The sequence below is a fragment of the Vigna angularis genome, chromosome 2 (genome assembly GCF_016808095.1).
Source record: "Vigna angularis cultivar LongXiaoDou No.4 chromosome 2, ASM1680809v1, whole genome shotgun sequence".
In the NCBI taxonomy this organism is placed as follows: Eukaryota; Viridiplantae; Streptophyta; class Magnoliopsida; order Fabales; family Fabaceae; genus Vigna; species Vigna angularis.
In genome coordinates, this window is record NC_068971.1 from 38,777,052 (window position 1) to 38,794,596 (window position 17,545).

The 17,545-nt window shown below is 35.3% G+C and overlaps 2 protein-coding genes across 2 annotated transcripts; both read left to right on the plus strand.

Annotated features, from left to right (window-relative positions):
- LOC108328972 (magnesium-chelatase subunit ChlH, chloroplastic) lies at nucleotides 1-6,621 on the plus strand. The gene is made up of 5 exons (XM_017562910.2): nucleotides 1-1,624; nucleotides 1,869-1,951; nucleotides 3,209-5,011; nucleotides 5,383-5,859; nucleotides 6,086-6,621. Exons 1-5 carry the CDS (start codon nucleotides 214-216, stop codon nucleotides 6,461-6,463), a joined length of 4,152 nt encoding a protein of 1,383 aa, XP_017418399.1. The 5' UTR covers nucleotides 1-213; the 3' UTR covers nucleotides 6,464-6,621.
- Nucleotides 6,622-10,002: 3,381 nt separating this feature from the next.
- Nucleotides 10,003-13,016, plus strand: LOC108328197 (putative disease resistance protein RGA4). The gene has a single exon (XM_017562022.2). It carries the CDS (start codon nucleotides 10,040-10,042, stop codon nucleotides 12,674-12,676), a length of 2,637 nt encoding a protein of 878 aa, XP_017417511.1. The 5' UTR covers nucleotides 10,003-10,039; the 3' UTR covers nucleotides 12,677-13,016.
- Nucleotides 13,017-17,545: the final 4,529 nt, after the last annotated feature.

Sequence of the window (17,545 nt, forward strand, 5' to 3'; positions counted from 1 at the left end):
TCCAACAGTTCCAGAAACCCACATAAGAGAAAGAACACACCTTTGAAATGGGTGCATAACTTTGGGAGCAGAACAGAACAAGCTCCTCAGTGCCCTGAGTTTTTCTTTCAAAGCAATTTTCTCTTTGCTTGACTTGTGTTCCTTTCCCTTCTCTAGTCTTCAGTTTGTTGTAAGAGAAATTGGTTGTTTTCTACTTACTTAACTTGATCATCAATGGCTTCTTTAGTATCTTCACCGTTTACTCTACCAAGCTCTAAACCTGACCAGCTTCATTCTCTTGCCCAAAAGCGTCTTTTTCTTCATTCTTTCCTTCCCAAGAAGGCTGGTTATAATGGTAGCTCAAAATCCTCTCTGAGAGTGAAATGTGCTGCCGTTGGCAATGGTCTATTCACCCAAACCAGCCCAGAAGTTCGTAGAATTGTCCCAGAGAATGACCAAAACTTGCCAACGGTTAAAATTGTTTATGTGGTCCTTGAGGCCCAGTACCAATCATCTCTCACTGCTGCAGTCATGGCTCTCAACAGTAAAAGGAAACATGCTTCCTTTGAGGTTGTGGGTTACTTGGTTGAGGAGCTTCGAGACGCTTCAACGTACGAGACTTTCTGCAAGGACTTGGAGGATGCTAACGTCTTCATTGGGTCTTTGATTTTTGTGGAGGAGCTTGCTCTCAAGATCAAAGCTGCAGTTGAGAAAGAAAGGGACAGGCTTGATGCAGTTTTGGTGTTTCCATCAATGCCTGAAGTGATGAGGCTTAACAAGTTGGGTTCCTTCAGCATGTCACAGCTTGGGCAATCTAAGAGTCCCTTTTTCCAGCTTTTCAAGAGAAAGAAGCCTCAGTCTGCTGGCTTTGCCGACAGCATGTTGAAGCTTGTGAGGACATTGCCAAAGGTTTTGAAGTATTTGCCAAGTGATAAAGCTCAGGATGCCAGGCTCTATATACTGAGTCTGCAATTTTGGCTTGGAGGATCTCCTGATAACTTGCAGAATTTCCTGAAAATGATTAGTGGATCTTATATTCCAGCACTGAAAGGTACAAAGATCGAGTATTCTGAGCCGGTTTTGTACTTGGACAATGGAATTTGGCACCCTTTGGCTCCTTGTATGTACGATGATGTGAAGGAGTATTTGAATTGGTATGGTACTAGAAGGGATGCAAATGAGAAGCTGAAGTCTACGAATGCACCTGTCATTGGTTTGGTTTTGCAAAGGAGTCATATTGTGACTGGTGATGATGGACACTATGTGGCTGTGATCATGGAGCTGGAAGCTAGAGGGGCTAAGGTCATTCCCATTTTTGCTGGTGGACTTGACTTTTCAGGGCCAGTGGAGAAGTTCTTCATCGATCCAATTACGAAGAAACCGTTTGTGAATTCTGTAGTATCCCTCACTGGCTTTGCTCTTGTTGGAGGGCCAGCAAGGCAGGACCATCCAAGGGCTGTTGAGGCTTTGATGAAACTTGATGTTCCTTACATTGTTGCCCTGCCACTGGTGTTTCAGACAACAGAAGAATGGCTCAACAGCACTCTTGGTCTGCATCCAATACAGGTTGCTCTTCAAGTTGCTCTGCCAGAGCTAGATGGAGGCATGGAGCCAATCGTTTTCGCTGGTCGAGATCCTAAAACAGGTAACCATGATCTCTTTTCTTTACAACCCACTTTTAACTTTTCGTGATGACTATTATGATGCAGATGTATTAAGTTTTATGTTTTAAGCATTAATCTTTAGATAGGAATCTATGATAATTTTCTTTTCAGAACTAATAAATTAACATTTCCATAAAAGCATGATATTGGAATCAATAGAGATATTCAAAATTTATCATTTTGCAGACTTTATCTGTTAATTATTTATTATTGGTGTAATTTCAGGAAAATCTCACGCTCTTCATAAGAGAGTGGAGCAACTCTGCATCAGGGCAATCAGATGGGCTGAATTGAAAAGAAAATCAAAGGTATTTGCCAGTTTTTGAACCTCTCTCTCTCTATATATATATTTATATGTATACCCAGTTTAAGTCGGACTTTAACCAAGCCTGCTACATATTTTGCAATTTTGCTTGCAATAATCCTAAAATTGTACCATTAAAGGTCTAATGACAACAAACCTATTCACACACGCACACTCATGGTTTAGTATCTATTTTGTCCCTAAATTTTTTCAGATTTCTGTTTTTATCCCCTAATTTGAATTTTGACTAGTCAAAGTCCAGAGCTTTTTTCTGTTACCAGATGTATTCCTTGATATCAAGTTACAATATCAATTAATGACATAATAGTGATTTTGGCAGCCTGGTGACTTGCCATGCCATCAAGGAGTTTGACGGAATAACCATGTGTACTTTTTACTTTCTCATCAACTAGTTTGATGTCATTAACTTGTCTGAACATGTGAGATTAGAAGCATAGTTTATATAACAAATTACACCTGAGAATCCTGCAAGACTTTTTGATGACATGACAAGTCGCTTGACTAAAAAGAGTGTTGATTTGTCAAAATTTACATTAGGAACTAGAATAAGAAATCGGAGAAAAGTTCAGACAAATTAGAGTAAGCCCTTTTCTTTTATTTGTTTGAATAAATATTCATTATGGAAATAATCTAGTAAAGATTTAAGCTGATACCCAATATGACTTTTCTCTATATTTTCTCTGTATCAATTATAAAGCTAATTTCGATGAATAAGAAGATAATTTCTTAGGAAAAGGATTTTCATTTGACATTACTCAAAGGAGAAATGACTTGCATGTAATGTCTGCTTGAAAACTCTGTTGTTTGAAAGCATAGTTCAGTGTCTTTTTACATTAAAACGCAACATGTACATTCTATTTAAGTCTATATTTATTTTGGTCTGGATTTGCGAGTTACATGTTTCAAGTTTCAACCTTGTTAGCTCCCTCCCTATTCCTTTTCCTTTTTGAATAGAAGAACATCAATAGTAAGAAGTGTTTTCTTCTCAAAACTACATTGTGGAACAATGTTAATTTATTCATGTATGATTTTTTTTTAATTTTTTTATTTAGTGTCGAAAAATTCCCCCATCTTATTGTCTTCGATCTTGGTTGTACTGTAATCCATCTGTATGCAGTGAACTGAAGTATTACTTTCTTACATTCATCAGCATTTTGAATTTGCACCATTTTCTCATCTATCCTCTTTGAACAGTTGACTTTTGTTAATGGAATTTGCTAAATAAATCGCATCCATACAGGAAGAGAAGAAACTAGCAATCACCGTCTTCAGTTTCCCTCCGGACAAAGGAAATGTGGGAACTGCTGCCTATCTGAATGTCTTTGCCTCCATATACTCAGTTATGAAAGAACTAAAACAAGATGGTTATAATGTTGACGGCCTTCCAGAGACTCCAGAAGCTTTGATCGAAGACGTAATTCATGACAAAGAAGCTCAATTCAGCAGTCCAAATTTGAACGTTGCTTACAAAATGAACGTTCGAGAGTACCAAAATTTGACTCCTTATTCCACGGCACTGGAAGAGAATTGGGGGAAACCCCCTGGCAATCTGAATGCAGATGGAGAAAATCTGTTGGTATATGGGAAACAATACGGTAATGTCTTCATAGGTGTTCAGCCTACATTTGGCTATGAAGGGGATCCAATGAGGCTGCTTTTCTCCAAATCTGCCAGCCCTCATCATGGATTTGCAGCATTTTATTCATTTGTTGAGAAAATCTTCAAAGCTGATGCTGTGCTTCATTTTGGTACGCATGGTTCCCTTGAATTCATGCCTGGAAAACAGGTGGGGATGAGTGATGTCTGTTATCCTGACAGTCTAATTGGTAATATTCCAAATGTTTATTACTATGCTGCAAACAACCCTTCTGAGGCCACCATAGCCAAGCGCAGAAGTTATGCAAACACCATTAGCTATCTGACTCCTCCAGCGGAAAATGCTGGACTGTACAAAGGTCTTAAGCAGTTAAGTGAGCTCATCTCCTCATATCAGTCCCTCAAAGACACCGGCCGTGGGGCACAAATTGTGAGTTCAATTATCAGCACAGCTAAACAGTGTAATCTCGACAAAGATGTGACACTGCCAGATGAGGGTGAGGAGATTCCACCTAAAGAGCGTGATCTGGTGGTTGGACAGGTGTATTCCAAGATCATGGAGATTGAGTCTCGTCTGTTACCTTGTGGGCTTCATGTCATTGGAGAGCCTCCCTCAGCTATGGAAGCAGTTGCTACACTGGTGAACATTGCTGCACTTGATCGTCCTGAAGATAATATTTCTTCTCTTCCATCAATATTAGCTGAAACTGTTGGAAGAGATATAGAAGATGTGTACAGAGGAAGTAACAAAGGAATATTGAAGGATGTAGAACTTCTTAGGCAAATAACAGAGGCGTCACGTGGAGCAATAACTTCCTTTGTGGAGCGCGCTACCAATAGTAAGGGTCAAGTTGTTGATGTAGCTGATAAGCTTAGCTCAATCCTTGGATTTGGCATAAATGAGCCATGGATTCAGTACTTGTCAAACACCAAATTTTACCGAGCTGATAGGGAAAAACTTAGAATCTTGTTTATGTTCCTGGGAGAATGCTTGAAGTTGGTTGTGGCTGATAATGAAGTGGGAAGTTTAAAGCAAGCCTTGGAAGGTAAATATGTGGAGCCAGGGCCTGGTGGTGACCCAATAAGAAATCCTAAAGTTTTGCCAACGGGAAAGAATATCCATGCCTTGGACCCACAAGCTATTCCTACAACTGCTGCAATGCAGAGTGCTAAAATAGTGGTAGACAGGTTGATTGAGAGGCAGAAAGTTGAGAATGGTGGAAAATATCCCGAGACAGTTGCCCTTGTATTGTGGGGAACTGATAATATTAAAACATATGGTGAATCACTGGCTCAAGTCTTGTGGATGATTGGTGTATTGCCAGTGGCTGATACCCTTGGTCGGGTAAATCGGGTGGAACCTGTAAGTCTTGAAGAGCTTGGAAGGCCTAGGATTGATGTTGTTGTTAACTGCTCAGGAGTGTTTAGAGATCTTTTCATCAATCAGGTATTACTTCTCTTGCTGTTTTTCCATTAATGGGGGTTTAGACCAATTTAGTATTCCTCGTGCTACATCATTTTGTGAAATATTGTCATTATTTGTGCAGAATTGCAACTTGCAGTTGCACTCTTCATATTTTAAAACCGTTGCTAGAAGAGTCATATTATAGGAAATATTTCCGAGTTCCAACATTTTTCTCACATCTCAATAATTAGTATCCTTCAGAGAATTGAAAGCCTGAGGTTGCTACATCAAAAACTCTGATGATGATTGAGTTAAAAGTTTACACAGGAGCTTTATTATATGTATTTTATTAGGCTGTTTGTTGGTACATTGCTTTGGTTGCTCATTTATTTATTTATCTATTCATTACTCAGATGAACCTTCTAGACAGAGCAGTGAAAATGGTTGCTGAATTCGATGAACCAGCAGAGCAAAACTATGTAAGAAAGCATGCGTTAGAACAAGCTCAAGCCCTAGGAGTTGAAGTTCGAGAGGCAGCAACTAGGATCTTCTCCAATGCCTCCGGCTCCTACTCCTCAAACATAAACCTGGCTGTGGAGAATTCGTCATGGAATGATGAGAAGCAGCTTCAGGACATGTATCTTAGCAGAAAGTCTTTTGCCTTTGATAGTGATGCCCCTGGTGCTGGCATGACTGAGAAAAGAAAAGTTTTTGAGATGGCTCTCAGCACAGCAGATGCCACATTCCAAAACCTTGATTCATCAGAAATTTCCCTCACTGATGTTAGCCATTACTTTGACTCTGATCCAACTAATCTGGTTCAAAATCTAAGGAAAGATGGGAAGAAGCCCAGTGCATACATTGCCGATACAACTACAGCCAATGCTCAGGTATAAATTGTTCCATTGAATCTCCTATTTTCAAACTTGGTTTTGACATTTCTCCAAACTATAGAAAATATCCTCCGATCTCATTGACTCTGGCGTATTTGGATAAACTGTGCAAGAAATACCAACAGGAGAAGTAAAATTAATTAAGCTTCTCTATTAACTAAAATAAACTTACACACTTCAACAAAGAATTTGTAATGACCTTCTTGATACACAATGCTTTCAGGTTCGCACACTTTCTGAGACAGTTAGACTTGACGCAAGAACCAAACTGTTGAACCCAAAGTGGTATGAAGGCATGTTGTCTACTGGGTATGAAGGTGTTCGTGAGATTGAGAAGAGACTGACCAATACAGTGGGATGGAGTGCAACTTCAGGCCAAGTTGACAACTGGGTGTACGAAGAAGCCAACACAACTTTCATTCAAGATGAGCAAATGCTGAACAAGCTCATGAACACTAATCCAAACTCCTTCAGAAAGCTGGTGCAGACATTCTTGGAAGCCAATGGACGTGGTTACTGGGAAACTGCAGAAGAGAATATTGAGAAGCTCAGGCAGTTGTATTCGGAGGTGGAGGACAAAATTGAAGGCATTGATCGTTAAAGTTCATAGCTATTATTGAAAAGACAATACAACATTGAAGCAAAAAAAAAAACACCTTTCTAATGTGATTTTGTTTACTTTTCTCATTTTTTGAGATCAAGTCTCTGTGCAGTTCTCAACTCCAACCCATGTGAACAAATAAAGGTTCCGGTTCAAAATTGATGGCTTCGATTAGTTTCTTGCAGGAAAAGAATTTTATAATGAATATAAACCTAATTATTAATCTTAATAAGATAATATTAAACTTCCACATATATATATATATATATATATATATATATATATATATATATATATATATATATATATATATATATATATATATATATATATATATATTACCTGCCAAAAAGACAAATTTTCTGCACAACATCGGTTGATACAATTGAATGAAACTAATTCTTAGGGTTCTATGAGAGTTTGAGGCCCACTCAAGCAAGATGAGTAATATATATATATATAGAAAAATTCATCAATATATTGTTTTGAATTAGATTTTTTCTTTATCTCTTTAGGTAGTTTACTGATGATTATTGGCAAGAAATTTTCCTTATGTTCGGTAGTGCGGGGTGAACTTAGAACGAACCGAGAGGCTTTGTTGTCATAGTAATATATAAGGCTCGGATACGGTAACCATTAAGAGCTTCTCCGTTTCCAACGCGGACACGCATACCTCACATGCATGACATGGTGTCCGACGCGGTTCAAAAAGTATTATTACTAATTTTCATAAATATATATATATATATATATATATATATATATATATATATATATGCTAATTTATGAAAGTTTTTTTTCTAGTTTACATTTACCAAGTTTTATATTAAAAAAAATCTCTATTAGAAAAACATATATTAAATTCAAGGATATTTTAATAATTTTAAAATTTAGTTTAAATAAGAAAAATAAAAGATAACTATTTATCATCATGACTTTATAGTTAACGTTAATTGTGTTAGTTATTTTTTAAAATAAAATAAAAAAGTAATTATTTATCATCCAAGATTTTAGTAATATTTTTAATTATAATATTTTAAAGAATATATAATTTCTAGGAATATAAAATTTTCATAAATGAATGTGATTCCATAAAATAAATAAGACTTTTTATTATAATTTTTTACATATAGCATTCCTGTAATAGATGATTTAATGTAAAACCTTGTTAAAATGTGAGATTTTAGGAGTGATTAATACATGTTATTTTAGAAGTGCACTTTGAGAAAACCTTAAAAGAATGTTTGACTTACAAGTTGTTACAAACACATGCTTTTAGTATCATAAAACTAGTATACACTGTTTAGCCTTTTCATTTGTTTCCATTTAGATAAAAAGAGAAAAAAAACATGCATCCAGCAAAAAGCATGTAGAAAAACTTTTTCATTTATATTTAACTAAGGTTACAAGAGAAAAGATAATATATTTCTGAATAGATTATTATTCATACAAATTTAAAAATTAGTTGGAATAATCACAAATATATGTAAACTGATTTATGCGAAATTATTCGGTTTAGCAACAAAAATATATTTAAAAATCATATATATATATATATATATATATATATATATATATATATATATATATATATATATATATATATATATATATATATATATATATATATATATATATATATATATGAGATATTATTAATTAACTTTTTGGAGGAGATTCATGAAGTAATAACCATTACTTTTAACAGAAATAAAATATGTTATTAAAAATATAAATAAAAATTACAAAAAAAAATATGTTACCAAGATGTTGCCTTTAGATGACATTAATGATTCACTCAATTTTAAAAAAACAACTAATACACGTGTAACTATAAAAATTATAAATTCCTAAAAATATTATAATTAAAAATATTCCTGAATGAAAAATAACTACATTTTATTTTATTTTTTATTTTAAAAAACAACTAATACAAGCAACTACAAAATCATGATAATAAATAACTACTTTTCATTTTTTTATTTTAAATTAAATTTTAAAATTATTAAAATAATCTTCGATTTAAAGTATGTTTTTTTTAATGGAGACTTATTTTAACCTAAAATATGGTACACTTTGCTAAAATGTACTAACAAAGACGTTACATAAATTAATAAATCTCATATATATATATATATATATGGGATTTGCTAACGCGCGTACGTCTCTTTTTTCAGTTGGTACATTTTAGCAATGTGTACCAGGTTTTAGTAGACAAAAATATCCTTATATATCATAGATTCTAAGTTTTAAGGTTAAGGAACCCTTACTCACCTCTCTTATTCCTTTCAACCCTTTCTCTTTCATCTCTCTCACTCCAACCTTTTCTCTGTCATCCTATTGTAGTCCCAATTGAAAAAATCACAAACACTTGCCGTTAAACAATTTTTATCTCTAAAAAAACCCTCTAGGCCAATTACCAATTCCTTTGGATGTCATTATACTTGTGAAAATTAGATAAAATTATATACAACAAAAATTATAAAATGAAAACTCATTATAAAATCATTTTTTGTAAGAAATTGTTTAACATCAAATATTTCTGATTTTTTAACAGTAAGATGAAAGAGAAAGGGTTGAGAGGAATGAGAGAGGTGAACAAGGGTTTGGGGTTTTTATTTTTTTAGTTTTGAGAATGAAAATTATTAAAATACCCTTAGCCTTAAAATTTACACATTGCTAAAATGTACCAACTTAAAAATAGGCGTACGCCGCGTTAGCAAACCCCTATATATATATATATATAGATATATATATATATATATATATATATATATATATATATATATATATATATATATATATATATATATATATATATATATATATATATAAATATTTACGAATGTTAAAGCTGTGCATCGAAATGATTAACGCGTTTAATAAGTCAAGAGAGAACTTAACGCGTTTAATAAATCAAGAGAGAACAATTTAAACAAAGTAAAAGAGCAACGAAGATAGAAAATTACACAATTAACTTTTAATCGTGATTCGGATCATAGATCTACCTTCACTTGTTAATCTCAACTAATCTCAACTTAAAATTAACTTTCACTGGCACAAACCAACCAATTAAAGATTAGTACACCTACTTAACTATATATGTGTCTTGTATTTGTACAGTATTTTCGTGTCTATATCTGTGTTTCCTAGATAATAAACCTACTTGACTTTATTAGCGTGTCCATTAATTTATTTAACATTTTAATTGAAAAAAATAAACAAGAAACCTTTTAAAAATATCAAGTAGAAAAATGAACTATTGAAAAACATAAAATACTAAATTGAGAATCTTAAAACTCTCAATCTATTTAACGTTTAAATAAAACAAAAAAAATCAAAATAAACAGCATAAAATATATAAAATACTTCAGACTTAAACTCAATTGGTTGACTTGTCATAAGATAAACAAAGAAAACATAAAAGTAACCTTAAAGTGAAAAGTGTTGACCTTTAGAGACATAAACTCATTAAGTTGACTTATCATAAGACTATCGGGTATAATGGACGTGGAGGCACATTCCACACAAACATAAACTTCTATACAAACTACTTTCTGCTCTTTCACTAAGAACATGGCTGAATATTTTGTCTTCGAGATTGCTGAATCATTGCTGGGGAAGCTTGCATCTAATCTTTATGAAGAAGTTTCTCGAGCCTTTGATCTGTATGAGGATGTGCAAAGTTTCAGAGAAACCTTGTCAATTGTAAACGGCGTGCTATTGGATGCTGAGGAGAAGAAGGAGAAGAAGCATGGGTTGCGTGAATGGCTCAGGCAGATTCAAAACGTATGCTTAGATGCTGAAGATGTGTTGGATGGATTTGAGTGCCAAAACCTCAGAAAACAAGTTCTCAAAGCTTCCGGCACCACCAGGATGAAGGTAAACCACTTCTTTTCTTCATCTAATTCTCTTGTTTTCCGTTTTAGGATGGCTAGGAAAATAAAAAATGTTACACGTAGATTGAATAAGATAGCAGCTGATGGGAACAAGTTTGGTCTTGAGAGAATTGATGTTGACAACAGACTTGTCCAAAGGAGGGAAATGACTTATTCCCATGTTGATGCTTCGGGGGTGATTGGAAGGGAGAGTGATAGGGAAAAAATTATCAAGCTTTTGATGCAACCGAACCCTAATGGTGATGGTTATGGAGATCAAAGTGTTTGTGTTATTCCCATAGTGGGTATTGGAGGGTTGGGAAAGACCACACTTGCAAAGTTGGTGTTCAATGATAACAGAATAGATGATCTTTTCCAGTTGAAGATGTGGGTGTGTATCTCTGATGACTTTGACATAAGACAGATACTTATTAAAATCATCAACTCTGCTTCTGATCCAATCATTTCTGTTGTTCCTCAAGAAAGCATGAACAACTTAGATATTGAGCAGTTACAAGGTCGTCTTAGACACAAACTTTCTTGTCAGAAGTATCTACTAGTCTTGGATGACGTATGGAATGATAATCGTGCAAAATGGATAGAGTTGAAAGATTTAATTAAAGTGGGTGCAGTAGGAAGCAAAATCTTGGTGACAACACGAAGTACCTCAATTGCTTCAATGATGGGCACTGTTCCCTCGTATGTTTTAGAAGGTCTTTCAGTAGAGAATTGCTTATCTCTGTTTCTGAAATGGGCATTTAGGGAAGGGGAAGAAAAAGAACATCCATATCTAGTGGATATTGGAAAAGAAATAGTGAAAAAGTGTCGAGGGGTTCCTCTAGCAGTGAAAACTTCAGGAAGTTCCCTCTTCTCAGTTTTTGATTCACAAAGATGGGAAATTATGAGAGACCATGAGCTATGGAACCTGAAACAACAGAAAGATGACATTTTACCTTCACTAAAGTTGAGCTATGATCAAATGCCATCCTATTTGAGGCACTGTTTTGCTTTCTTTTCTCTTTATCCCAAAGATTTTGGCTTTACCAGTGCTGAAATTGCTAACTTTTGGGCCACACTTGGATTACTTCGATCTCCATTTGGAAGTCAAAAGATAGAGAATATTGGAAAAGCATATATTAATGAGTTATATTCAAGGTCATTTTTGGAGGACTTTGAGGACTTTGGCACAGTTTATTATTTTAAACTACATGATTTGGTACATGATCTTTCGCTGTATGTTGCGAAAGAAGAGTTTCTAATGGTGAACTCCAATAGTCGCAATATACCAGAGCAAGTAAGGCATATATCAGTTGTTGAAAATGATTCACTAAGCCATAGTTTGTTCCCCAAGTCCAGAGTTGTGAGAACTATAATATTTCCCGTTAATGGAGTGGGTGTTGGCAGTGAATCTCTGTTGGAAACATGGATAGAGAGATACAAGTACTTACGACATTTAGATTTAAGTAATTCATCTTTTGAGAAACTTCCTAATTCAATTGCTAAATTGGAGCATCTGCGAGCTCTCAGCCTTGACAATAATTCCAAAATAAAAAGACTTCCTAATTCTTTTTGCGGACTCCAAAACTTACAAATGTTGTCTTTAAGAAGATGCTTGGGGCTTGAAACATTGCCTAAACGATTAGGGATGTTAATCAGCCTCCGAAAATTGTATATAACCACAAAGCAGTCTGTTTTGTCAGAGGATGAATTTGCAAGTTTGATCAATCTTCATACTCTGATTTTTGAATACTGTGACAATTTGAAGTTTTTGTTCCGAGGGGCACAAGCACAACTCTCGTCCCTTGAGGTTTTGATCATTCAATCATGTGGGAGCCTAGAGTCCTTACCTCTTCATATTCTCCCTAAACTTGAGGTTCTGATTGTAACAAGGTGCGTCATGCTAAATCTGTCCTTGAACAGTGAAAGACCAATCCAAAAATTGAAGATGAAATATTTGCATATTGAGCATTGTCCACGGCAACACACGCTGCCTGAATGGATTCAAGCAGCCTCCAACACTTTGAGAACATTGTTAATTTTAAATTTTCATTGTCTTGAGATGCTTCCCGAGTGGCTTAGCACAATGACACGTCTTAAGATGCTCCATATTGTTAACTGTCCTCAGTTGTTTCATCTGCCATGTGACATGCATTGTCTAAGAGCCCTTGAAGATTTGATCATAGATGGTTGTCCTGAATTGGGTAGAAAATGTGAACCTCATTCTGGTGAGTATTGGTCTTTCATCGCTCACATCAAATGTGTTTCTATTGGAGAAACAAGAAAAAGGAAACTCCTTTTTCAAATGCTTTCACGACTGGGCTTGAACTGCACTTAGTAAAATTGAAATTGAAATGTTGCACAACATGGAGGCTGCAGTTGAATTTCTGATCATGAATGAAATCATCTAACAAAAGTATTATTTTTTGGCCGTCTCAACAGATATTTACAGTGTTATGGCTGGTCTATTGAATGTTTCAACATTTAATATGTGAAAAAAGATATGGGTTAGTTGGACTTTTTTGTTGTGCTTGTCTACCTATAACATACAACCGGCTATGCTTCGATTCTGTAAACTTCATGTTCTTACCAAACCACAAAAAAAGAGTCCTATCGTTGGACTACATACTATGGATTTTATGCATGTCATTAATTTGTTCAGAATCCACCATTTTAAATCTGTTGTGATATGTTTCTGTTTTCTATTATTAACTGATATATATCAGTTTTCTCTTTGTGTATATTTGAAAGAAGATTCTTTTGTAAGTTAATTTTTTGATTCACAGAAATAAGATTTTTCTTTCCTTGTTCTCTCTATATGTTTTCTATCACAGTAATAGTGTTCATCAGGTTTTATAAGTTGTTTATAAAGATCTAATATGACTAAATACCATATCCAATGTGTATATAGATATACATAAGTTTTATATCTCTTTCACCACAGATAGCCCAAAACATTGTGTATATAGATATAGCCAAGAACATTTGGGAAGATCTGAAAGAAAGATTCTCAATGGGAGATTATTTTAGAATCTCTGATATGTTACAAGAAATACATTCGGTGAAGCATGGAGAAAGAAGCGTCCGCCAGTTTTATACTGATCTAAGAGCAAGAGATATTTCTGATAATAAAGATTTAAAGAAAGGTAATAGTCAAGGTAACAATCCTTTCACTCTTGCACAAGTCCAGAAGCTGTTAAATCTTTTACAGGATTCTTCCAATCATAACATCAACCAAATACATAGCTATAAGTGAGAATCATCTTCAAAGAAATCACAATCAGGTAATACTTCTTGGATTCTTGACACGGGTGCTATTGACCATGTCACCCATTCTAAAATTCATTTCGTTGCTTTTTATAAAATTAAACCTGTTCAGATAAAACTTCCCAACGATTCATATCTTATAGCTGATCAAGCTGGAACTATCAAATTCTCTGAAGATTTATCTTTACATTCCAGAATTTTCTTTCAATTTAATCTCTGGGCAGCGGCTAATTGAAGATATAAATTGTCAACGAACTTTTCTTACAAGAATTATCAGGACAGTGTTACATTTAAGATGATTGGACGTGGTGTCTTGAGAAAATGATTGTATTACCTTCAGAAATTTTCTTCTAAACAGTATTTTGTTAACATTGTTCAAAACTATGAAAAATCTGACATGGATGTTATAACATCCCAAAATATATAGTGTAAACTATATTAAAGAGAAGCAACACGCATGATAAAGTAGTACAGTTATCCATCTAAAGCATAAAGTAATATCTTTACAATCATCCAAAAACAACTATAAATTTAAAACTTTATACACAGACTAAAGTCTACTCAAAACTATACACAAGGTTCACCTGAACTAAGGCAACTACTCAGCAGCATCACCTCCATCCAAAGCTTGCTCCAGGGAAACCTCTTCTTCCGCTGCTCACATCCAAAGGATGGTAATCGCAGAAGAAAAACAGTAGAATCATACAAAACACAAGCATACAACAGGGTAAGCTAGTTTAAAACAGAATTAATCATACATCAGATCAATTAAATTCATACAAGCATATTATTCATTCACATCACTTAAATCTTTCACACATAACACCACACTGACTTTGACTGTCCGGACTTAGAATGATTGCCGAGCTATGGCGGGTCGTGCACTTGTGGTGGCTTCTACTGCTTTGCAAAGCCGTTGCCAATGGGTTTCACCCTACCACACTCACGAGGTTAGTCCGTTATCACTCACCTTGGGCCATACTGGAAGCACCCAAGACTAGGACCTCCTGTTACTCCTCACGACATGGATCAATCCTCTCTACTTGAGAATGAGAGACCATTGGAGTTTCAGGATAACCCCCAAGACTAAGCTCCTGCATCCATTCTAAACTTACTTGAATCTCAACTAGAGATTCCACTTTGAATCACAACATAGGACACCACCATGTCTCCTCTCCTTGAGGATCATGGAATTACGTCCATTAACCACACTTGAACTTTACACTTTTAATTACAACATACATCAATCACCACGGATATTACATGATACAACTTCAACTTAATTCATACAACACTCATTGTTTCATATCAAACAACATAAGAGCACACAAGAACTTGAACTAGAAATGCACCTCTCGCACATCGCACACCTTCACATAGCAAGGCTATAAGCTTTTCGCACAGCGACCTAACTCGCCTTGCGAAAACCTTAGACAGAGACCAACTACTCTTGATCTCTCGCATAGCGACTAAACTTGCTATGCGAATAAACTGTGAAATGCATCAGACCCCAACCCCTCGCATAGCGTCCTAACTCGCTATGCGAGAACCTCAGACAGAGACTCAGACACACTCGCAAAGCGAGGCCCACTCGCTGTTCGAATAAAATGAATAATGATTCCAGACCCTAACCAGTCGCATAACGATTAGATTCGCTATGCGGATTTACAAACAGAGAGCATCCCTCTCACTTCACTCGCACAGCGCACCCATTCGCTATGCAAGTGCCTTGGCAGAGAGCACCTCGCCAAGGTGACTCGCTATGCAAATCCATTCGCACAGCGAGTCTGCATAATCTGCAGAACGAAATTCTGCAGAATTATGCAATTCAACCCCTCTATACCAATTCCACTCAACTTTCCCAACTTCTAACACTCCTAGTTCATTGTATATACTTAATTGGACTAGACTAAATGATTCTACACATTCCTAACCCCAATCTAAAGTGCTTATGCACCAAACTATACTATAAAACCTCCAATTCATCAACTTAGAGACTCAAAACCAATTCTACCACTTTGAACCTGTTCATGACCATTTTGATGACTCAAACCAGTCACATATAACCTGTCTATGCTACCCCAACAGTCCCTAACAGCCCTTGACCATTACTACTCAAATTCACTACCTCACTTCCTCTAAAACACACTAAACACACTCAAATCAACTCACACTTTACTTCAACAACACCATAACAGATTATATACAATAACCACTTCTCATTTGCACAATCACAACACTTAGATTCATCCAAACCAGTTCATAATCATCACACTGCAGTTTCACATATCAACCCATTTTAATACATTCAATTCACCTCATCCAAAAATTCATATTTGTGACTTAATCAGTAAAATACCACCACATTCAACATATACACAGACAATACAATAAATTAAAACAGTAGCTAGCTCACCTTACCTCAGAGATAAACAGCCCCAAACACAGAAACGCTCCAATCGTACCTTGCACTGCAAGGAAATTCAACAGAAACCTACAACTCACCAATTGGTGATAGAGAACCACACTTAGAACCTAAATTGAGCTAGAAAATGGAAAGAAGAACTGTTAACCACATGCAATACAGAATCATTGCATGCTCACAGTCCAGTGAAGAACGGATGACAGCGGAATCACTTACCAGCTGAAGAACATGAAAATGATCGGTCCAAAACCAAGCCCTCAACGCCAGGATCGCCTAGGCACCTCCTGATCGTTGAACAGATAACTCAGTAGAGAGAATTTGTAGAGAGAAGTCAGAGAACTCTGAGGAATTGAGTTCTAGAGAGATAAAGTGTTCTTAGAATAATAAGAAGTGTTTATAAAAATCCTATTTATTTTATAAGATTATTTTAAATTAAAATAATCTGTCTCATTATTTTAACACACCTATCTGCTCTATAACACTTTATTTTTCAGGTCTTTACAGATGTTTGCCATTTTAGGCTAGGACATCCTTTTACTAAAGTTGTTTAGCTATTGTGAGAAAGTTTTCCTGTGTTGGATCCTTTTAAGATGTTTAGCATTTTAGGCTAGGACATCCTTCTAATAGAAAAAGTGGTATTAAACATACATGAGAGATTTTATAGTGGACGACAAAATTTTATAGTGGACAACAAAAGATTAAAATTTTGAGAACAAATCTATAATAATTCATATCCATATTGTTTTCAGTTAATTTAAATGGATTTATTCCAAATCTAAATTCATATTTTTAGATTTCAAATTCAATCTACTTAATTAGATTTAGATTGTATCAATTTTTGGATTTTGAATATCCAAAATCAAGAAACTTCTAAGTCGAGCCAAGGCGATTAGACCGAAGTTTGACCCGAGTTAGTTTTGGTTGAAGGTTGGCCCGCATCAGTCCCGATCAAAGGTCGAATGGAGTTGACCTTGGCCGACTCGGTCAAAGCTGAAGCTAGGCTAAGTCGGTCCTAACCAAAGATCGACTTGAGTCATTCATGGTTGAAGGTTAGTCGAGTTAGTCCCGACAAAAGGACAAGTTGGCCCACCAATGGTCATCTCGTGTTGAATCTAGTCGAAGGTTGAGCTGAGTCGATCAAGACCTAAGTTCGAGATGAGTCAACCTAAATTGAAGAATTGGACTGAGTCGGCCTAAGCCAACAGATTAAGCCAAGATGGCCCAACACATATCTAATTGACCTAATAATAAAGTATATTATATCAATCTCACTAAATTTAATATCATTGACAAAATAGATCCAATCTAGTTTTAATCCAATTTAAATTGGATTGAAAAAAATCCAAATCTAGTTAGTCTAGTTAAAATGGATTTGGACTAGATTTGAATTATAAATCTAATCCGTTTAATTGGATCTAGATTGGAACCATATTGAAAAATCTATTTCATGCTTATATGTCACATGTGCTTTGATTTTTCAGTCTACTTTGCCAAAGATATATTGGTCATATGTTC